This window comes from Lepisma saccharinum, chromosome 1 (assembly GCF_977018435.1).
Source record: "Lepisma saccharinum chromosome 1, izLepSacc3.1, whole genome shotgun sequence".
NCBI lineage: Eukaryota > Metazoa > Arthropoda > Insecta > Zygentoma > Lepismatidae > Lepisma > Lepisma saccharinum.
The window spans coordinates 116,410,306-116,435,034 of record NC_139229.1 but is presented as its reverse complement, the minus strand read 5'-3'; the positions used below and the strand labels follow the sequence as shown (position 1 = coordinate 116,435,034).

The 24,729-nt window shown below is 37.0% G+C and overlaps 1 protein-coding gene across 7 annotated transcripts in view; it reads left to right on the top strand.

Annotated features, from left to right (window-relative positions):
* Positions 1–24,729, top strand: part of Dgk (diacyl glycerol kinase 1) — a 506,799-nt gene that overhangs the window by 459,979 nt on the left and 22,091 nt on the right. For all 7 annotated transcript variants that reach the window (XM_083137145.1, XM_083137133.1, XM_083137139.1 and 4 more), the window contains 7 exons: positions 4,238–4,355; positions 8,940–9,145; positions 10,351–10,527; positions 11,848–12,115; positions 12,966–13,090; positions 13,319–13,450; positions 15,618–15,773. In XM_083137145.1, coding sequence (XP_082993271.1) covers positions 4,238–4,355; positions 8,940–9,145; positions 10,351–10,527; positions 11,848–12,115; positions 12,966–13,090; positions 13,319–13,450; positions 15,618–15,773 — 1,182 coding nt within the window. The remainder of the gene's footprint in view (positions 1–4,237; positions 4,356–8,939; positions 9,146–10,350; positions 10,528–11,847; positions 12,116–12,965; positions 13,091–13,318; positions 13,451–15,617; positions 15,774–24,729) is intronic.

Sequence of the window (24,729 nt, the reverse complement as noted above, 5' to 3'; positions counted from 1 at the left end):
TCAAGGAAGGGAACCTTTCATTTGACCTAGGAATGACATCGAGATGATACGAGTCAAGAATTGTCACAGCCTCATCTCGTCTCCTGTGTGGTGAGTTTGAGTTTGATTGAGTTAGTGTTTTAAGTCCACTTTATGCACAGTAAGGCTAATCGGGACTGGACCTACGGTTTAAAGTGTGATACGAACCACTGTGCCATGTGCCTCCACTGGGTATCGAACCTGGGACCCCTTGATTACAATGTGACTACACTATCACTGCACCATCGGGCGGGCCCTCATGTGTGGTGAGGTCCTTCTCGTTCTTGTTTGTGGTTTTCTTTTGTTTCGGTGTCCACTCAGAAATTGTTAAAACTTATTCTATGTATATTTACTTCATGGGCTAATCGGGACTGAATCTGCAGTTTAAAGTGGAATCCAAAGCTCTGTGCATGTTGGACCCTTCAATTACAAGGCAAGATATTTCATCCTGACCCACGAAATGTTTAGTATAAGTAACACGTACATTGTGTCACCACTCAGTTTCACAACGTATATGTCATTAAAGATAGGGCTACCATATTTTGAAATGCTAAAAAGAGGACATTTTCTTCGAAAGCCACACACACCATCAATTTATTCACAAACACGAAAACATTTCATAAATCACACAATGTATCACCATTAAATAAAATATTATTCTCCATGATATTATACTGCCACTAACCTAACCTGACTTTATAATATTGACGTCCACCCTGTTATATTGAACTAACCTATTCTTATGGTTGTGTATTCTGGATTAGTCTTTTTATATATAGAAACTCAGTACCTCGTTATTTGTTTCCTTCCAACTGCTCCTTGTTCACAGTAGCCCAATCATACTTTTCTGTAGAACTTATCTTTTTCAACAATTCTTTTTCATTCATCAGGTAGTCATGGAATTCTTTACAGCTAATGTCCTTGTAATTGTACTGTACTTGCAAAATTCCTCGAAGTGACTCCACAGACAAACTGTTTCTATCTTTTGTCCACTGACTCTGCATTAGGGAGAAGAGTCTTTCTACATTTGCATTGTGGGATGGAATGGCGAAGAAAAACTGAGCAATTTTCAGCAGTTCCGAATGGCAGGAAGAATGTTCGGACTTCTCAAAATACACAGTCCACTTTTTATGAGCTTGAAGGTTAAGAAAATCATGGCCATGTTCAAGTTCTTCAGTCACAAATTTCTTGAGGTTGCATACTTAATCAAAACATTTTTCATCATCTATAGGTACACCTCTATCCAAAAGGTACTTAATAGTTGATTCCACATCCTTCCATTCAGGTGATTTTTCAAGAGACATCCATATGAAACCAGTAAACTCTTGCATGGGTGCCATCCATTTCTTCACATATTCTATGCAGCTGTCATACAGTCCAACTGCTGCTTCCATGAATTCGTCACATTCAGCATCCAGTCCATTTTTAGGCCTTTCTTCCAGAAGAATTTTCACCTTCATTGACATGAATTGACTGGCTTTACGTTCAGTGAGCATGGGCTTAATGGACAACAAGATTCCAAGAACTTCCACAAGTGAATTTGTTTCTCTCTCAAGTTCTTCTGTACGTGAATGAAACATACCCACCAGTGTTTTTAGGTGGTACAAATAAATTTCACTGAAATCATTTTCAAAGAATTTCTTGATCACTGTAGGTGGCTTAGTTGTGAAAGAAAGATTTGAGAACTGGGAACATATGAATGAGTCTGGTTATGCCTGGGAGTAATGACAACCATCTTGTCTTGCTATGTGACAACAACTTCTTATATTCAACATCAACAAATTCTGAGAACTCTTTAAGTTGCTCAGTCCGGACTGTGTAGATGTTAAAATACTGATACAATTTGAAGATGATGCCTTCAATACCAAAATCCAATGTGTCTACAGCTTGATGTACACAATTATTCAAGATGTGTGCAGGACACCCCACACCATTTAATGTCTCGTTTCCTAACAATTTCTTCAGTTTTGAGAAAAAAAATTTCCCTTCTACATCCCGGCGTAGTCCTCCAAACATGGTATTGCAATTGTCTCCAGTAAATGCTGTGCACTTATCAAGCAGCCCCTTACCCTCAAGTGCATTCCTTAAAAAGGAAGAAATAGTGTCTGTCTCATTAGGTTGCTGATCTAGTTCAATTAATTTGGATTGCAAGCCACCAGTTTTCCAATCAAAATACTGAATAATGATTGGGAAGATTTTTACTGAACCATGATTACTGCCGTCAATAGAAACACCACAATAAGCAATCTCATTATCTTGAATTCTCTTCATGGCACTATCAATAGAATGAGGACCTAGCACAGAGTTTACAATTGCTTCTGTTTTCGTTCTTGCAGTTGAGAACTTTCTAGCTACATTGGAATCAGGAAATAATGATTTTATCAAGCTTGATGTGCAGTCCATCACTTTATAACTGTTGTGATGCTTAACAGTATGAAACGCGAAAGAACCTTCTGCAGCACTTACTTTATCTTCATGTTCACTGCCAGGTTTCATGAAAAACTGAGTCAGTTTTGTAGATGAATCTTCACCTCTGATGGCTCTTTTGTGCTTTTCGCACTACACGTGTGCTTGCAAGTCTAGCCCTCCTTTGTTTGCCACAGACACACATGTACAGGGTTTAAAAACCATACACTCGCTTTCAAAATTGTCTCTACTAAATCTAAAACATGAATACTTTTCTTGTAACTCATTAGTAAACTTGCACTTTCTTTTAGGCATATTAGTAGCTTACACCATGTTCGCAAACTCTAACTTCCACTTCGAAACAAGAACAAATGAATGACGTGGAAATCACATCGACCGGAACTTGAAGCTGTAACAACAAACGACTAACGCTTAGCTCATCGTCCAGTACTGCCAACATCAGACGTTTAATGATTCGAAAAGTTGTAACTTCGTGATCTCTGACCTATGATGATTGGATAAAAGTAAAAACCCGGACATTTTAACAGAAAGCAAAAACCAGACCAGACACAAATTTCAGGGTTCGAAAAGAGAACATGTCCGGGAAAACCAGGATGTATTGTAGTCCTATTAAAGCAAAACTTTTCTTAATAACGTTTTTCTGCTTTATATCTTGTTTCGATGCTGTGAACCGTCAAAATACGGAATTATGTTATAAATAGATTAAACCGGGCAGCACAGGCTCGCAATTGTTACTAATGCATTAACTTTGCAATTCCAGTAAACAAAAAAAAGAAGTCAATACATTATATGCTTGGTCTGTTGGTAAAAATAAATTTAAATTACTGTGCGTCTTATCAAATTTCTTCAAATATGATACCCGAGTTTCGAACGAGATCATCTCGGACATCAAGTATCGCCTCACTTTGATTTTGCAGAGATTTATTTCAGTCTCGTTTCGAAATTTGAGAGGAAACACAGACTTTTCTTGTCTCAGTTTCATCTCTATGTTCAAAAATCTCTTAATATATAGGTTTAAGTATAGTTTTCCCCCTTACAAAGTTATGAAGTACAGGAGTACATTGTACCCCCCAATGTCTCGTCTCATTTGTGTAAGTATTTCGTTTCGGAAAATTCCATTTGAAAAATTGAAAAGAAAAGGTCAGTCATATACTCTTCGGATGAAGATTTATACATTATCTTTGAATCAACGCGACCACTTCTTTAGAAAAGTGTACTCCTTTCCCCCTTACGCAAAGGAGCATTCATCTGTAGCGTGATTTTCTGAGAGTAAACTTTATTTGATTCCATCGTTTCACAGAAATTTATTTATTTACTCAGAGTTTCAGATACAGGCGTATTTGGCCTTTTTACACTGAAACAACATAAAGTAGAAACAAAAATAACAAAAGATAAAAATATAACAAGATGGGATAGATTTACATGTTTTTGGTCAGTAATACATAAAAATTACGTTTTGGAAGGATAATATCTACATCCAGGGGAAGTTTGTTGTAGATTTCTGGCAGCCTGTAAAACAAGGAGCGTTGTAGAAGGGATAGCCTAGTGTTTGGGTTGTGGAAGAGTTGCAGGTTGCGCATTTGCTTTTGGGGTACCCTAAGTGTGAATTCACTGATTGGGAGATCTGTTCTGATTTTGCCATTTATGATCTTGTATAAGAATTTTATGTCAGCTAGATCATGACGAAAAGGATGGGTGAGATGAAAGATTTAAAGAATAAGGCAAGAGATGATGGTTTTGAACTTCACTAAATCTGTATAGAAGACCAAGCTACTTTTTTTTCTATTTTCAGAACGTTAAAGAAGATGGGAACCACTTGTGGAGGTTAAAGCACTTCAGCAAACCAGCTTACTGTAACCTTTGCCTCAACATGTTGGTTGGCCTTGGGAAGAAGGGTCTTTGTTGTGTTTGTAAGTATTAAAATAACTTGTCAACTTTAGTTTGTTACTGCAAATTTATTGTCTCAGTTTCAACTATGCTTGCTTACGACGTAACTGAAATTGTTCATCTTTGCTAACAAGGAGAGAACCAGACATTTTGATGTGCAAATTGTTAAGGGCATTATTAGGGAAATGTGAAAATAATTTAATCATCAAAACGGTGGTGAGGGAAGGTACAGAACTTGCCCAGGAGGAAAAGCAGTAAATGTGGGTCTCACTGTAGGGAAAATGTTAACATTTTTTTAAAAAATTGTTTTAATTTCTATATCATCAGTAACATCAAGGTTTTTTGCATGAGAGAGAGAGAGAGAATGATTCTGGTGTAGTAATGTAGTTAGTATCATTTTTATTATTACTTCTCAAACCAGAACCCAGACTATAGCTAAGGTAGTTCTGTCACCTATACATCAATATAACAGTAAATTAATGCTGCTGTTCAAAATTGTTTAGCTGAAAATTTGCTACGATATTGATAATTCATTGCTTACAGAAAAGTTATCATGCATTATGACATGGTGGAGTTGAAAGACACTTTTTGTCTCTACAATTAGACCCTATCAAACAGGAATGTTACCAGCAAAAATTAAGGTGGCAATAATATTTAATGAACAGGATTGAATTAAATGTGCACATTATACATATAATGATGCTAATTTCCTCTTAAAAGTAAAGTAAAAGCCGTCCCCCATGGCAGAGTGGTTAGCACATCTTGCTATGATACCAGGGATCTCGGGTTTGAATCTCAGCCTGGGCATAGATGTTGGAGAGTCTTCATTCATCAATTTCATCATAACATCACTCATCCCCATCTTTGCAAATTAGCCAAAAGTGGCACAAAAGCAAAGTAAAATAATGCAAATCAATCAATCAATCAAAAGTAAAGTAAATGGATAAAATATTAAAAATCTGAGATATAAAATTTTTCATATGTTATTGGAGAATCATTCATGTAAGCAGATATCTCTAGAATAATGTAAGAATCTAATTTATGTACTGAACTTGGAATTCAAACTCTGAATCTGGAAGCTGGGATTCAGATTGTAAAGCCTCAATTTGGGATTAATTTGGCAAACTGAGGATTTGACTGTCTGTTCATAACACAAATTAACTGGCAAGCAAAACAGCCCTCTTCTCCATCACCAGGAGAACTACAATCACAAGTTACAACTGTATTGACATTGGATACCATTGGCAGATTTAGCAGGAGGGGCACGTAAGGCATCCCAAAAGGTATGACTAAGTATTATAAAAAGTATTGACAGTATTGACAGCATTACATTACAATGAACAAAAATTTTTGAGCAATCCTTTCTCAGAGTAGTAAATGAATAAAACAAAGTTTAGCACAAATACACTAATCGAGACAAGATTTACTGACACCAGAAATATAATTGTGGACTTGGTTACAAGGCAATAACGTTAACTAATATATACAAAGTGAGAGCATTCTAGAGCATTTCTCCATTTATCCCCTACTGAAATCATTATCAATACAAATTAACATCGAACTACTATTATTTTCACAAAAATCTACTAGGGTAATGCTATCTCCTTATCAGACAGTTCCAGGTTCGATGTAAGTAGATCCTACAGTGCCACTTCGAAGGTCCAATTGTGATTAGTTTATCTGACCACAAATTGAACATATAACTAACCCTGTAATTGTCTTCATATGAATATTGTCTACAGGGTGTTTCTGTGACCGTGTTACAGACTAGCAGGGATGATGAAAGGGAACAAACATAACAAAACGAGATAGGGAACCCTGGTCCGGAAATGTCCCAGTCAAAAGTTACAAGCCAATACCTTCGAAGGGCAGGCAACCACACACAATGTGGAGGGGAACCATAAAAGAAAGGGGAAAGAATCCACGGTGCATGCCCTGGAGAAGATGTAACGTCAAACTCGACGTGTTTAGTCTAGAAGCATGAGTGTTGCGGCTGCAATCAGTATATGCTAGAGGAACTGGTTGATATGGTGTTTGTGTATGAACGAGCAAATGGGAACTGTAGGGAAGCAGAAAGGTTGTATGTGTGGGGTAATGTAGAAATGGGGAAAGAGTGACCTCAATTCCACAAGCAAGGAGGACAAAGAACTACAAGGACACCCGACCTTGAAGAAGCAGTGCTGGATCGAGTGGAAGGACAACCATCCATTAGTACATGGGCTGTGGCAAGCAAAATTGGTGTGGTCCATAGTACTGTTTGGAAAGTTCTGAGGGAACAGCAGCTGCACCCTTACCATCCATAGCGTGTCCATGCCTTTAGTCCAGCTGATTTGCTGATTTCGCACCCGATGTCATGTTTAGTGAATGGTTACTGCAGTGCTGTGTGGTCGATCCCCAGTTCCATGCCTGTGCGCTTTTCGCTGATGAGACCTGTTTCATGAGAGACGGGATGTTGAATAATCGCAATAGCCATGTATGGGCCAATGTAAATCCCCATGCCACAATCGTGAAGGGCCATCAAGACAGATTTGCTGTAAACATGTGGGTGGTGTGACGTGGTCGCGGTATTTAAACAAGTGGCATAATTTTGGAAACAAAAAAAATACTAAATAGGTTTTCTTATACCACTAATTCCACGACCACTTCACATCAGCATTGGCCAAAATTAGAGCAAAAGAAAAAAAGGTTAAATGTCAAAAAGCTAGACCTGTAAGAATACAGACCTGCAACCCTTTTCTCTTTTTACTCGATACCACCATTTATTACCTCTGTGGCAAAAATCATCATTCGTCATGCCTAGGTATGGCCACAGATATAACAATTTTGGCCCCCTTATGCCGACTCTCAAAATAACGTGGATCACTAACACCCAATCCCCAGCATACAGTATATTTCCCATTTTATTTAGTATTAACGATCAGATATTGGTTTCCGTGTTCGTGATCGTCTAGCCACGAAAATTGAACCAATCTCAACATGCACCAAACAAGATGGTATGCTTAATTAACAAAATAAGAACAATTAGGAATGTCGAACTTCAATTTTGTGGCCATTTATTTTAAACTATTCCCCGTACAATTAGCAACTTTTCCCCAACAACTGACAAATATCTCTTCATAAATATATCTGTCCGTAGAATATAATATAAAACCCACATGAGTAATTAATAATTCCTTTAACCATTACGTACCATTAAAAATTATGACGATGAACACACATATTAAATAAATACAATGGCATCTGCATGGTTTAGGTGATCGGAAACTTTGTTATTTTATCGACGATATTCTCGAAATCAAGCTGACGAATTTTTAACTGTACTGTGCTTGGCATGGAATGCACAAAATGGATAATTCAAAACTATTCCTGAAAATCATAATGAACTAAAAATTACCGGTCAATTAACTTTAACATAAACCGAAATGAGTTAAATTAGTATACCTAATTATTCCATGTCCAGCCATCAGTCAAATGCCACAGTCAAATTCATGTGTTGACGTGGATCCGATCACCCTCGCCAGTGTTCAAGGAAGGAGAAGGAAGTTCCTTTTTGCACGAATGACCCAGCTGCAACTGCTATTCTCTCGGGAGAAAACCTCACCCATAGCCGTGGCTTTCTCCCTTGAGTTACAAGGTTCTCCTGCTAGGAGAAGCAGCGTTGCCGGTTTTACTTTGTTCGACGTCTAGAGCCGAGCGTCAGGAACACACTGACGCAAAAACTCCTTGTTAATTTAACGAGGAGAATGTGGTGGAGCTTTTAAAATTATACCCGTTATAAGCAAACACCACAGTGGGCATTGTCGACAAACATTTCCATATCTTTTACTGACACGATTAACTGGACCAGTTTCTGAGAGACATCCTCCCTAAGTTATTGGAACATGTCCCACTTCTCATTCGTCAATGCATGTGGTTTCAGCATGATGGGGCCCAAGCCCACTTTGTAGCTGGTGCTCATGATATTCTGACGCAGACCTTCCCACAGTGGTAGATAGGGAGAGGCAGACCTGTTGCTTGGCCTGCCCATTCACCTGATCCTACCCACTTGATTTTTTTTGTGGGGTCATGTCAAAAGTGTTCTCTACCAGACACCTGTGAGTAATGTAGAGGAACTCTTGGCAAGTATACTTGCAGACTGTGATCTGGTCCGAACGACCCCTGCGATATTAGAGCAGATGCGACAGAGCTTATTGCGACACTGTCAATCCTGTATCAAGGAAGGGGGGCATCATTTTGAACAACTGCTGTAATGATGGCTGCAGTTACAACTCATTGAAGCCATTACAGTGATTCTTCTGTGTTTGTTTTCCACTTCCCGAGACATCTTTTATGGTTCCCCTCCACGTTGGGCATAGTTGTCTGCCGTTCAAAGGTTTTGGCTTGTAACTTTTGACTGGGGCATTTCTGGACCAGGGTTCCCTATTTCATTTTCTTGCATTTGTTCCCGTCCATCATACTTGCAAGTTTGTAACACGGTCACGGTTCTAGAACCACCTAAGTTGGTTACCATTATCAATTCTAGAGACTTGCTGTCACATTTTGTGATTATATCAGTCCTATAATATAATATAACATAATGTGTAACATAAATCTGTCCTTCCATCCAGTTTGTAAATACACTGTCCATGAGCGCTGTGTTCAACGGGCGCCAGCATCGTGCATTGCAACTTACGTAAAATCTAAGAAGACATCACAGATCATGTCTCACCACTGGGTGGAAGGGAACTGCCATGGGAAATGTGCAAAGTGCAAGAAGGCCATCAAGAGCTACAATGGCATAACAGGACTTCATTGCAGATGGTGCCAAATAACGGTAAGCATACTCAAACATGTATATGTATAGTAAGTGGTTTGTAGCAGCGTCATGATCTTTGGAACAGAAAAACACAAGAAAATGCAAAATGTTCAGTTTCCCAGTAAAGTATCATTTGATATGTCTTATCAAAATTTAATGAATCAAAGAGAGAAAAATGTTTGGCAGAATTAAAACAAAACTACTGTTACTAGCTTGAAAAGTTGACAACTATAGAATTACAATTATGCAATAGTTTTCCACATGAATGCACAACAAAATAAAATTAAAAGGGTACTTATGAAAAGTTCCTCTCCTGAAATTTCTTTCCATGTTTTGGCCCCTTTTTCAGGACCAGGTAATGCTCATGTGTCCAATCCTGCACTGGGAAGGTGATGCTCACAGTATTTTTGGACGAGAAGGAGATGGTGTTTACATATTTGTTGGCTAAAGGGACCTATTTTGTCTCATTGCTGGTGAAATTACAGAATGCCACCAAAGAAAACAACAAAAATAGCAAAGTTGCAGTATGCTTTCCGGAGCTGTCAGTCTCTTGCAAGACGATGCAAATGCCGCCTACAGGGAAGCATGCTTCTGTGGCTATGAAATTCTACCCACCCCACTTAATCTCCTCACCTTGCATTATCTGACTTCCACCACTTTCCTTCCTTGAAGTTATTTTTGAAAGACAGCCACTTCCCAGATGGTGTCACACTAATTAATGAGCTGCTGTCCTGGAATCAGTCCCAACCTGCAGAGTTCTAAAAGGGTCTCCAAAACTGCATAAAATGATGGGAGAAGTGTATGACTCTGAGTGGCTGCTATGCAGAGAAGGGCTAATAAGTCTGCAAACTTGCGTGTCCCCCAGCCTGTGGTGAGTGGGTCAGGGGAAATCTTTATTGAACGCCCCTCCTATAACAATATAAATAATATAAAAAAGTAAGTAAAATTCTAATTTATATTGTTAATCTTGTGAGTAATTCGCACATAAATATGAACGCCCCTTGTATATACATGACATGTCCCTTTTATATTCACCAACTTACATCTATATATAGCTCCATTTTAAAAATCTGGTTCACCTTGGTCCAAAGTAAGTCATAATTTTACGTGATTGCCTCAGCACATGAAGTAAAATCCATTTTTTCCCTCTATTTTATGACATAAAAAGGAAAAAAATAAATATGCCTGTTAAAGTGTATCTAAAATGTCTCCTTCTTTTTCAGCTTCACAACCGGTGTGCATCCCAAGTCAAGCCCGAGTGCAACCTTGGTGAGCATCGGCCCCACATCCTGCCTCCTACCTCCATCTGTCCTATAGTGCTTGATCGCCAACGATCCATTTCCAAGGAGAAAAGGAGTCTGCAGAGAAGCGAGAGCCAGACTCCAGACTCCAATCACTCAGTAAGTTATAAAAGATGACATAGACATTTATTTTTACATACTGCACAATATTATTAGAATAATTAAATCAAGAAGACTTAGGTGGGCAGGCCATGTGGCACGAATGGGAGAGGAACGAGGAGTTTACAGGATTCTTGTTGGGAAACCTGATGGTAAGAGACCTGTAGGAAGGCCAAGACGAAGATGGAGGGACAACGTTGAGATGGACCTAAGGGAAATCGGTAGGGATGGAAAAGAGTATATAGAACTTGCTCAAAATAGGGAAACATGGAAGGCCTGTGTTGCTGCAGCCATGAACCTTCGGGTTTAAGAAGGCTAGAGAGTTAGTTAGTTAGTGCACAATATTGTAGAGAGAGGGGGGGAGGGGGCCAAAATTGACTGTTGGAAAGAAACATAATGCTCATGTTTTATCATGGCATAATATCCTGAAGCACTGCCCTTCCCTATGAATATACAATTCAAGCAAACTTTAATCACTATTCATTGCTAAATGGTCAAGATGGAGACAACAAATTTGATTGCTGCATTTCCTTTTCTTTCTCAATCTCAGTGGGTTCCATTCACTTGTTCGAGTAGTTTCTGATTATCTTCATGATAATATGCAAACCTTAGTTTCCACAATAAGTCAAACCTGGAGCTATTATTATGTTTGGCCATTTACCACAGCTTGTTTGAGAGAGGTTCTTATATCTAGATCTGGGTGAGGCTGAATCATCAAATACTCCCATGTCCTTCAAGAATTTATTATTAACGATTTATGCAAGAGAGGGATGATGTCAGAGCTGGATCACACAACTACTGAACACTGGTAACATGACCATTACAGTACCTGGTTAATGGTTGTTAATGACTGGGTCACATCATGGTGATGATCCATTATCGGCATTCAAAATGGGCACAGCCCGAGCCTTCATACAGACCAACTTCCATGGGACACCACTAAGATCAACCTCTCACCAAGCCTTCTCACTTCTGACTTCTCTCAGTGACCTCTCACATAATCCTCGCCACCTGAGTTAGTTGTATTTTTGCTGACTAAACATTTTATTTCTGGCTTATGACACTACTCATCAAAAGCAAAAGCAGAAAATGGAAAGTTATTGAATGCTGTCAAATGCCAATTTGGTACAAGACAAGAACACTCATTCTCTCATGTGAAAATACTGCAAATTTTTAGTAAACAATTTATAATTTGTATATATAATGTTCTTATTTTAATGAACGCTTTCTAACTAAAAATGATCTGTACAAATCTGCTAAATGTGCAGATTAATTCATTTTTCAAATCCTTAACACAATTATTTCCTCTGTTTATTGCAGAGCAGCAGCACTCCTGGTCCGATGTCATTCCAAATAACTCCTCTTCCCGGAACTAATCCACTAGTTGTGTTCATCAATCCGAAGTCAGGTGGCCGCCAGGGGGCCAAGATGCTGCGGAAGTTCCAGTACCTTCTGAATCCACGCCAGGTTTACAATCTCGCCAAAGGTGGCCCCATGCAGGGACTGCAACTCTTCAAAGATGTGACCAACTTTAGGGTGATCTGCTGCGGAGGTGATGGAACTGTTGGATGGGTTCTTGAAACAATGGGTAATTGTGAATTTATGAAATGTCACATTTAGCAGAAAATGAAGGTATATTTGGAAATGTGTGACTCACTGTTGGTACTTAAGCTAAAAGTGGTCCATACATTTCTATATTACTTCTCTCATTGATTTTAAAGGCAATAATTAGGATCATGCTTTCAATATAGTGTACCTGAATTCTTTGGAATTGCACAAGTTTCCTATTACTAGTTATTCATGTGTAAGAAACAAAAAATGAAAACTGGCAAACGTTAACATACAGAGGTCCATGTGTTGTTTGTATTTTGGATAAAAAGAATAGAATCGAGCACCTAGACTGATACCCAAATGCAGAACCTTTGGATTAGAAATTGTGAGTCAAATACTCAATACACTCAGGTGTGGAGGAATTGAAATAATTTATTGAAAAGTTGGAGAACATTGACTGGTATGCAGTGGATTTTGGCATTTTCCTACTACTTTTATTATTTACCTTTTGTGTGAACTTCACGTTCAGAGGAAAATAATGAAATAAATGATAATAAGAAACAATATTTCTTACTATACATAACATTTCTGCCACTTGTGGCTAATCATGATGATAAGAATGAATGATGATTAGATGAAATTAACAAATTAGCACTTAAAATAGCACCCCTGCCCAGGCTACAACTCAAATCTGGAGCCATTTGCAACAAGACAGTAATTAGACTATTCAACATGCTTAGATATTGTATGTTTAGGTATCAATTGATCTACAGTAAACAGTAATTAATTTCAAGCAGGCATGAATTATTTTCTCTGACATGGTTCTTTTTATGTTACTTGTGTGCCCTTAATGTGAATCTGAATGTACAATACTGGTTTCATTTCAGACCGTGTTCAGTTTGTTAGTCAACCTGCTGTTGGAGTCATTCCATTGGGAACAGGCAACGATTTAGCTCGGTGTCTTCGATGGGGTGGAGGATATGAGGGCGAATCCCTTCCAAAGCTCCTAAAGGTACAGGAATCAGTTTTAAGTATTGTATGTAAGTATGTAAAAGTACATGTAAAAGGAAGAAATTGCACCAAGAGTAACCTTATCTGATAAAATTACATAATTTGATCTTCAATTGTACCACAACTTTCTGGTGGATCTTTACTTCTACTAACTTTTCTCCAACTATTATAGTGTATTTCACATGGATGTTGCTTACATTATTTAATATTTTTTTCTTTAATTGCATAGAAAATAGAGAAGGCAACACAAGTAATGATGGACAGGTGGCATATAGAAGTCTCGGATCAAAAAACTGAAGACGAACCTCCAGGAGATCCCATTCCATACAACATCATCAATAATTACTTTTCCATTGGTGTTGTAAGTATAATTTAAATGATCTTTCCCTTTTCTGTTTCTACTTGCACCTTGCAATATTGATTAAATAAATAAATAACTTTTTACTTTACTTTTTATTTATTAAGTAACATAGGTTTTTCATGCTACGCATGAAAATTGTGTGTGCTTTCTTGGGGTATTTATTTATATATTGCTCACAAGTATAAGCGACTAAAGTTGGCAACAAAATTAAATGACTGATGGGATTTACTCTGTTGTTACAGTGGTGCCTGCTCTCTTGCTCACAAATGTGTTTGTTCAGAAATTTATGACAATGTTATGTCATTAGGCAGGCTAGCCAATGTTGCATGGGGAACATTTCAAGAGATTCTTGGTCCTTGTCTTGCTTTCTCACATATGTCGCTCAAGAGCCGCCATGATCAACTGCCTAACTTTGTGGTTCCTGTTGCAAATTGGCAATGTTTTAAGATATGTGTTTCTTTTGCCAGGCCTTTATTTGCTTCAAATAAAGTACAGTCACGGACACTTCTGGGTTGTATTGATCCCATTGAGAGTCAATGGGGTTGCTACAACCCAGAAGTGTTCGAGACTGTACAATATTGTAAGTACATGGATTAGAATTTTAATAGTGGTGAACATGGGTAGAATAACAATATAACACAAAAGTTTATTTCACGTACACCATATGTTAGTTTAATACCTAGCATAGCTCAAGGCACAGAACAGTAACAGGATGGGCAAAATTAATGGGGGGGGGGGATATGAAAATGTGACAGATTATCCTCTGCCAGATCATCCCAGTGGAAGTGAAGGACATGCGAGTGCTGTTTCTGGCTTACTAAAGATGTATCTACACTGTGCAATTCGTGCATTAGCATATCTGCCAGGATTGTCACAATAACCCCTGGCATTTTGCATCTTTGTCCAACAACCCTGCTACAATATAGAAACATCACGATTAGACCGGTGGACAGTGACAGCCAAGGTTCATCTCATTACTATACAGCTGCAGGTAGTGCTGAGGGTGTGTTCATCTGCCATGAGGTATGCAAGGTATCAAACTAGCATGTGGTGCAAGCAGAATAAATAAACCTTTTATACCTCAGTCATTCTACAGATATGTTGCCTCTATTAAAATTCCAACCCACATATTATTTAATAAGTTTTAATATAATAAGTAAAGGCATGAAGAAGTATCTTCTGAAATATGAATTTTGTCAACTCATTGTATTTTTATTTATATATTCTTTAAACTTTAATTTAATAGGATTTTAAAATAATTTATTTCTAAAATGATAAACAAATTTTGAAATATGGAAATATTCAAGTAACATGAACTTTTAAAAAGAAATAATATGTGTAATATGTGTTTTGTTCGAGTTGTGAATTAAAAAAGAGAATGTGGAGTCGCTGCTCACCAAAAGAAATACAGTGGATATTACTTTTTCACACATTACTCACTTCAAATTGTCTCACTAAAGCATCATTAGCAAATTTTCCTGGATTTTGCATAAGTTCTTTATTCACCTGTCTCAGAGAAATGTAAACAAGATTCTGCTGTCTCTTTAGTTCTTTTTTCCATAATTTAACTTAATGTGGTGAAATTAAATATTTTGTATGTAACATATTTTCTTATACCTAGTATAAACTTAGCAGTATAGTGTTAAAAAGCAATACATCAGCTCCATTACAATGACTTCCATACTGGAGACCAAAAGAGAAGCTACTTTTGCTAGTAATATATTTATATATTAGGGATGGGCCAATATGAAATTTTGGCCGATACCGGTAAAGTACCGATATAAAATTTACTGATAACAGATATTCTACCGATCTGATATAAAATTAGAAGTGGTCCTTGAAGAACCTGAAAGGTTCATTCACCTCCTTAATAAATGTGTTTTAATGTGACTAAAGTGCAAGAGAAATTGCATATTTAGACATTTACTTTTTTAGAAAGTAGGGCATGTAGGTTATCAATAAAAATTACAACAAAATGGCAGAATTTTGCACTAAATTATCAGATATTTATCGATATATCGGATCGGTAATTTTACCGATAAACCGTTACACTGATATTCCTATATCAGCCAATGCCAATAGAGTACTGATTGATTGGTCGCATCTCTATATATATTGTAATTATATAATGTGCTAAATGCAAATACATAGGGATATTCTCTTTCAGGATGCAGCAATTTGTGTGAAGTTCCATCTGGAAAGGGAGAAGAATCCAGAAAAGTTTAACAGCAGGATGAAAAATAAATTGTGGTATTTTGAGTTTGCAACATCGGAACAATTTGCTGCATCTTGTAAAAATTTGCATGAAGATTTGGATATTATGGTAAGCACCAATCAAAAGGTATGTGGAAAGGTGGGCAAGGTGCAAATTAGAGGTGGATGCCAATGACCACCCCCTCCTCCCCTTCCCAGTATTCCCATGGTAGGGAAGACTTTTGACTCACTCTGTATAATCTGGTCATTGAGAATAATAATAATAATAATAATTATCTCTCTATAAAGGAAGTGCAAATATTTGCATTTTCTCATTTTCTATGTACAATCAGCAAGATCCAGAAATAAATAATATCACCTCCCATCCTCTCGACACACAAACAAGTCATCTCGCCAGCCTGAGATGAAGTAGGAAGCAGAAACAGGACTCTCTGCATTGTCCTTTATCTTCTATTTTTAAACTTTGTAACCCATCTTACCTTCCAATGTTTTCAACTTTGAGTATTCTTGTCTTAACTCCTGAAGAAACCACATAATGTGGTGAAAGCTTAAAAGTAACTAAAAAAGGAAATACATGCCATTCCATTCAGCTACTTAGTGAAATGATGGCATGTGGTGTAAGTTATGCCTTATCTAAAAAAATATTTAATTTACTCTTATGTCAGTCAAGATTTATTGATCATTTTAGATGTCCTGATGGGAGGGAGGGATAACCACTTTTCTCTCCCCTTGAATCCACTCATGCATTGAGGTGGTAACAGGGACATCTGAACTTATTTCGGAGTGGGGGGGCAAGTTCTTAAATCCAACAACCAATTTTTACAATTTATTTTCCTACAAATATTATATATATATATATATATATATATATATATATATATATATATATATATATATATATAATGGATAAAAGCAAGGAGGGCCAAAAGGGCTAAGTAAAAATCAAATAAGGTAAAAGGAAACACTCACCGGACAGTAGGAAAATTCAAAATTTTCGCTAATTTATAGCATCATCGGTGTGAGAAGAAACAGAAGACGGAACCGGAACTTCCGGTTCCGTCTTCTGTTTCTTCTCACACCGATGATGCTATAAATTAGCGAAAATTTTGAATTTTCCTACTGTCCGGTGAGTGTTTCCTTTTACCTTATTTGATTTATATATATATATATATATATATATATATATATATATATATATATATATATATATATTTATTGTGTGTGTACACATACATACATACATTCATACATAGGCGATCGGAGATGAACTCCCTACCAAGACTAAAACCCATAAAACTATCTTAAAATCTCCAAATCTTTGCTAAAAGCTGAAGATGTCAAAGGGACATTCAGCACACGTAAGGACAACACATAACACCACAGAGGATTATAATGGCTGTGGGACTAGGCGCCAGATATGTTTTGGGAAAAGTAAGGAGTCATTTTTCCTTGTAGGGCGGTCAAGTAACCTTTGAACTTCCCTTTGGGCATCCTAGATATCACCTTGTAATTAAATGGTCCCTGGTTCAACACCAGGTGAAAGAACTTGGCAGTGAGAAGTACTGTAATATTCCAATTTATACTGTAGCATTACTCTCGATTATCGTATTTAAAATAATAAAGAAAGAAATTTTAGGGGATATCCATCTTGAAGTTTTATGCTGGTGAATTATGTTGATTATCTCGAGATATCGTTATGGGGAAGTTATCAAGTTTTCTAGCTCTCAAAAGCCTATTTATTTAGCCTGGTCGACATCTAGGGGAAATTATCTTTTCATTCAATTTTTGTCGCATTTTTATTTTTTGAGTTAATCGCCATGGACGTCTGCAGGTTTTTTTTCCAGGGAGGGGCAAGGAAGGTATTTTTTTCCAGGGGGGGGGCAAACAAGGCATATTTTCTCCAAAAATAGTGCTGTTCCCTAAAAAAAACATTGCTTAAATTTGAATTTATGGTGATCATGCAATAATTAACACATATTATTGTTGCTAAAATTAAATTATATGTGTGAAATACATAATTTTTGGTTGACTTTCATTTTTCAGGGGAGGGCCAAGGCCCCTACTTGCCCTCCTTCCGGACGCCCATGTTAATCGTGATATTGACAATAAATAATAATTAGCATGGCCCAGGATCCGAACCTGAAACCTCCCCTCCCCGATTTCAAAATATCAGATACAAGGGCAAGAGAAGTCAAATTCTTGCTTGCAGGCATTAAAAGAATGTTCCTTACAAGCACTTTGCTATGTATACAGGCCATTTAAATGTTCAAATCCTTTATAAAAAAGAATGCATTTCCAAAGCTCGAAATTCATAAGGGCGATACTCTTTGAACTGAAGGAACTTTCTTATCGACACTACTTAAAGTCAAGAAATGTGAAGTGGAATTTCTGTTATGTATTTTTTGCGAGTCATAAATGCAAGAAATAAAATTTAAAAAAATTGTCTGGTTTCAATTTTGCATTGATATTCCAAGTAGAAGAGGGAATAATGTAACTGGCAGGCATGTGAATAGCATTTTGCCTTGCAGGTATTGTATATCATTGCGAGTGGCAGGTTATAAGATTCCATATGGGTACAATCGTTCTAAATTGCTGCCAATGACTTTCGGCTGATTAAAGATGCCAGACTGTTCAGTTGTATTTTACTTTGATTTTGCACCTTTAACAATTAATAGACAGGGACATTTCTCTCCTGTTTCATTGCTGGTTTTCCAACAGTGAAGACTCCAGTAGTAAATAACCTGGTAGTTTAATGAACTTTCGTTCGCAAAAGAGAAATTTTCATGTGATATTTAGGAATATAAGGCTATATAAAATTCGGATCTCCACCCACAAAATAGTCTCGCTCGTCGCCTACCTCCTCACTCCTTTTCTGGAGAGTTACTGCTTTTCAGTCACCATTGCGGTTAATCTGATTTTATAAGTTAGAAAAAACTTTTCAAAACTAACATGAATTTTCAAGAATGTCCCAGATATTGTCAATTGTAATCAACATTACATATTATTTGGAGCTGGGTGTGTATATAGTTCCAAAGTGGTGAAATTGTCCTCTCTCCATAGGAATCGAACCCTGTCCCTTTAATGATAAGATGGCTGCATTAATAGGGTTACCAGACGTCTGGTTTTTCCCAGACATGTCCTACATTTTAGCCTTATGTCCATCGTCCGGGAGGAATTTGAAAAATATCATAAATGTCCTACATTTTGAGCGTCACATAATATTAATTAGGACAATATGTGTTTCAGTTGAACAAAAATAAATCATGCAAGTTACAAGTCCATGGACTGCCCTCCTAAATTCAATAGTCGAAGATATTTTGATTCAATCATTGCCCAAAAAGAGAATAAAAGTTTATGCTAGAAGAACAACAGAAGCAATTAATGAACAAAGTTTTGAGGCCTCATATTGATGATGTAACTGTTCAATGCATGAGGGTAATTTCTTGCCTTGGGGTTGATAGTGATCGAACAAGATGTTTCCCATTCTTATTCATTATTTGGATTGTAAAGCAGGGGTATAGAGAACAAAGTTATTTAGGGTGTCTACCAGTCAAGAAAGTCATGGAAGTCAAGAAAAAGTAAAGATATCAACAAGTAGGCTCAGAAGCAAATAAATAGTCAAGAAATTTTACTTGTGGTCAACAATTTTTGCTATCACAATGACTGATTAGTGGATTTAGTTTACTTTACTTAACTTTTCTGCAACTTCGGCTAATCGCGAAGATGAGGGTGGATGGTGGTAAGATAAGATGGATGTAGGGACAATGACATAGCCTATACATAGGGACGACAACACGACCCCCACATAAGATTATACTGGCTGTGAGTACAGACACCAGAGCCTTGCTAGTCTGCCAAATCCAGTCTAGTATTTATTAATACATAAAATAGGTCTAAATCTCTTATGCAGCTTCAGTTTTCATTTTAACTGGCCTTTTGGTGTTTTTTTTTTCATTAAATAAATATTAATTTCTTAATTGCTAATTTCCAACTTTACCTAAGTAGGGATTGAATAAATGAAGGTTAAGAAAATCGAAAAAATTAAAGAAAAAGGTCTGAAAAACTCAAGAATTTTTGTTATTCAACTAAAAGCTACACAAGATGAAACTTCGGGAACCATTTCTATTACAGTAATTGCTGAACATTTGTTAGCCATTACAGGACATAATGCAAATGTTGAGACACTATACTTTAATTACAACTTTCTTACAACTTACTTTCATTATACTTTCATTTCAGCACAACGTACTCAAGAGACAAATATTGTTTTCATAAAGTCTGTAAAAAGGTTTGGTACACATAATTTCAAAGAGTTTGGCTGCCCAGTCTCTCATAAATATATTTTGACTCAACCTGAAATTTTGAGAAAAATTGACTCATCTTATCAGTTAAAACATCTAGTATGAGGTGCATTGTTTAGGATGATTACAATTTTTTTAGTTTTGCATTAAGGAATTAGTTAAGAAATATTTTCTTTAACTGCAAAGTGTCAATTTTAAATTACTCTCTAGTGTGTTCTATAGAAATATGTATTATTTATTGCGAATGTTTTGTGTCCTACATTTTGACTCAATGTCCTACATTTTAGGACATGTATGTCCTACATTTCCCTTATAGCGACCTGGTAACCCTATGCATTAACCACTATGCTATCGACAGTAAACAGCCAGTTTTTGTAATTGTTCTCGGAACCGTCAATAAATTATTCCAAATAAGCAGTTAAAGGATGATACAATCCATTGAAAATACTAGTCTTAATTCTCTTTAAAACTATGTTCCTTTTTCAAAATTTCTAATAGTCACATGGTTCTTGGAAAGGCTGGTAAAGCAAAAAGTACAGGTGTTCTATAAAATCACAATCTCGTGCTACTACGTAAGAGCAATAAACAGAACATGTTGAAGGTTAAAACCAAGAATTATGTGAGCTTGTAAATTGGTGTTTCTTTTCATGTTTCGATGTTCATTATATTTAATTACAAAACTCTGTGTGTTCAATATCAAACTATTGTTATACCTATGAATGTTGCAAATTTTAATCATATACAATAACATTCTCTATCATAATTCCTTTTGGTTTACTTTTCAATGAATTTTGATGCTGTGGTGAATTAATATTGTTTCATAATAAAATAAAATTTCCACCTCCTGGCTTCACTCTCTAAATGAAATGAATATTGCATATGAACTATAGTTGATTGAAATACACGATTTTAATTTAGTATTTGTTTACAATATGATTTAAATAATTTTTGATACTTTTAAGTATGTCAAAACCACCAATGGATTTATGAAATAATGAAATTAGTTGCTTTATTGGAACCACCAAGCCAAGGTCATATAAACCTGCAATAAACTGGGCACAAACAATTATTTTTATCTGGCACAGGACACACTGAAGAGCTGGACCTCTGGAGAGTGCCCGAATGCACCCCCACCCCCTCCTTCCTTCAGCCGGTGCGATGTGTTGCAGAGCATCATGCGATGACATTTTTACATTCCGTTTTAAATGTCTTACGTTCACACAGAGGTGATTACTGTAGAACTTGTTACTGAAGTTTGCGCAATGGCTAAAGGATACGATGTTGATAATCATGACTGAAGGAATCATGCGTGTACTTCCACGGAAATCGAACACCTTGTTGTTAAATTTTTTAATTTTGGCGGTTTTACTACAATCGCTTCCTCTCGTGTAAATGATCAAGGAAAATTTTATTCTACTGCTTAGTGCTTACCTCCAAAAAGACCTCTGGTTCTTCCACTCTTCCCCTGCAACCACCTTTTTGAAATCAAAATTTGACATATTAATAATTATGATAGGATGTGGTGGTCGACGGACGCACTGTTTCGATGCACCGGACCAAGGCGATTCACCATAGATAACTGACCGTAACTGGCCAACCCATCACCAAACTTCAACTGAAAAGTTCCATACAAACCGTGCGAAATCCGCATCTGCTTTTACTTAACCTCCATATTCTCCCGCCAAAGAGGTTGCGGGCATGAGGCATGCAGAGAGGGGGAGGCCAGGAATTCGTCAAAGAACATTTGGTTCCTCCACGGCACCTGTTTCGCAGAAATGTGTCTGGTAGTATCTATTTAGGAAGTGCAGGCAGTTATCTGAGTACACTGACCTCTGCGCCCCTTCCCGGAGTATTGTTACAAGTGAGTGCACCTGTGGAACTCGAAACAGAAGTAGCACATTCCTAGGGGGAAGGGGAGGGGAGACAATTCACATTCCACTTTATTTGAAGAGACCAAACTACCATTCGTAATCTGCTTAGGGATCTTTCAGTCACATACTTCCTGTTCTTGCTGTTAGCAGAAACTTGAGTCCAGGTTAATTTAACGAGTGTAAAAATATTTTCTCAAAGTTTCTTCAGAATCAAAAATAAGTTAGAAAAATATAGTCTCATTTTTTATGGTGCAACTGGGGGGGGGGGGGGGGGCAAAAAGACCATATTGCCCCCTCGTTGATGAGTGGGGGGCATGTTGCCCCTCCCAGTTCCGACGCCCCTGGGTGGTAAAAGACCTCAGCTAAAACAATCGTATGATGTTTGAAAATATATTATAAGTAAATAGTTTGCCTCTATAATTTTCTAGTAAAGTAAAAAAAAAGTGAAAGTATAGTGCTCCCCTGTGCTTTGCACCATGCCATGAAGTCATATAGGGGGTGTGGAGTCACTTTCTTGATTATGGCCGAAGGTGGGGTGATGTGATCAGAACCATGCCCCTGACCACCTTTGCCCCTCCAGAGTTTTCTCCAGGTACCCACTTTATACGACACTGGTGGGTGCTGGAGCCATTTGAACAGTTGGAAAAAATTCTGGTTCTCCCCTGCCGGGGATCAAACCCGGGTCTCTCGCATGGTAGTCAAATGCCATGACTGAACTACCACAACACATAATTTCCTAGAAGTTTCAATATTCATGTTCCCTCATATCACTTCATTTTTTTTACCTCATTATCATTTTCATATTTATATGTTTGTTGAAGTGTGGGTTCCAATATAATTATGATAAATTTATTCATTTACCTTATCACCAGGGAACAGATTGTATGTAAATAAATATTTATATATAAAGCTGAAATCATTTATACAGTGTGTCCGTAAAATAATGGTGGGGTTTTAAACAGTCATAGTTTTGGAACAAAGCATGGTAGAAAGATGAACGATACATCAAAGCAAAGAGAAACTCTCGAAGTTTATGTATGCGAAAGCGTACATGCTGACACCTACAGGCGCATTGTGTTTCAAGGACACGCAAGCTGCACGAGCTCGTTAGTCATCCTCGCTACGAGTCATCATTTTTTTCAACAAGTTTATTTTCAGTGATGAAGCAACGTTTCATGTTTCCATGGGTACATCGCATAATGTTCGTATATGGGGTAGTGAACCTCCACATGCCATTATGGAACATGAGCGTGACAGTGAAAAAGTGAATGTGTGGTGTGCTATTGGATAAGACAGAATTATTGGCCCCTTCTTCTTTGCTGAACAAACAATAACGGGGACCACCTTCCTGGATATGTTACAAGGGTATGCAGTGCCCAAAATACCGAAGAATTCCATTTCCCAGTTAGATGGTGCTCCTCCACATTTTTCCACAATCGTGCGGGATTTTCTTAACAAAACATTTCCTCAGCGATGGGTCGGACGAGGAGGGTGGATTGCCTGGTCCCCAGGTCTGGAGACCCATGCATTTCTATTTGTAGGGTTATGTCAAAACACAAGTTTTTTTCCTGTCAAGTTCGAAATCTGGATCATTTAAAAGCAAGGATCACTGAAGCTGTTTCGTCTATCACGTCAGATGTTCTCTGCCACGTATGGAAAGAAACTGAATATCGTCTTGACGTGTGCAGGGCAACAAAGGGTTCACACATCAAAGTTTACTGAACAGGTAAGAAACTTGGAGAGTTTCTCTTTGCTTTGACGTATCGTTCATCTCTCTACCATACTTTGTTCCAAAACTATGACTGTTTAAAACCCCACCATTATTTTACGGACACAATGTATTTTGTATTATCTTTGCACATCATGGCATATAGACTCGAAAAATTCATTTCTTATTTTCCATATTTGTACATATATTAGGTTTTGGCTCAATGTTTACATTTTTTTGTTATTTTTACATATTATTTTCATATTTCAGGACATTTCACAACATATACTCCATATTAGTGCAACAACTACATGTCCCATTGTGACTGAAAGAGTTGGGTGAAACTTTTGCAAGTAACTGACAAATTTGAAATACACTTCCCATTATTTCTTGCAATATTGAATGCAGTTTTAGTCAATATAAATCCATCTTAACCCTTCGTACACCAAGGTGGGTTAAAAATTGTCCACACTTTGATTCGGATAAGAATTTTTATGGATTTTTCTTTAGTATCATGTCATAACTCAGGTTTTGTGTCAAAAATAATATAAATTTTATTTTCTGTCATTCAATACTTTTGATTTCTAGAAAATAACCCAAAATTTAAAAAAAGTTTTCGTGGTGGACATAAAGTACCCACCCTTGGTGTAACGTGTTACCATAATGTACATGTAAAAGAACCAAAAACAGGAAGAGGAAGATGTGTTCTTTGTTGCAAAGAAGCCAGATCAAAATATGTACAGTTGAACAAGTTTGCAAAAACAACAATTGTATGTGGAAAATGTGAAGCCTTTGTTTGTGGAAAACATAGTGAAAAAAGTAACGTTTGTCGCTCTTGCAAACGCAAGACTATTGATTCAGAGTAACCAACAATGACTTTTGGAAAGTAATATAAGACAATAATGCTTACTCTGTAGCTTCCAACAACAAAAATAATTTATGTCTGTAGTACTACGTAATTGCTCTTATAATTCGGGAAATATGTGAATAGAATTTCCATAATGTTAAAATATATTGTAAGAATAACACATAAAAATGATGATATACTTAATAGAATTTCCATAATGTTAAAATATGTTGTAAGAATAACAAATAATAAAGGTGATATACTTAATACCTTCTTTGTTCGTAGCCTTCAGTTGTCTTAGTTTTGACTGTATTTTATGTAGCTCATATAGTGTCTTA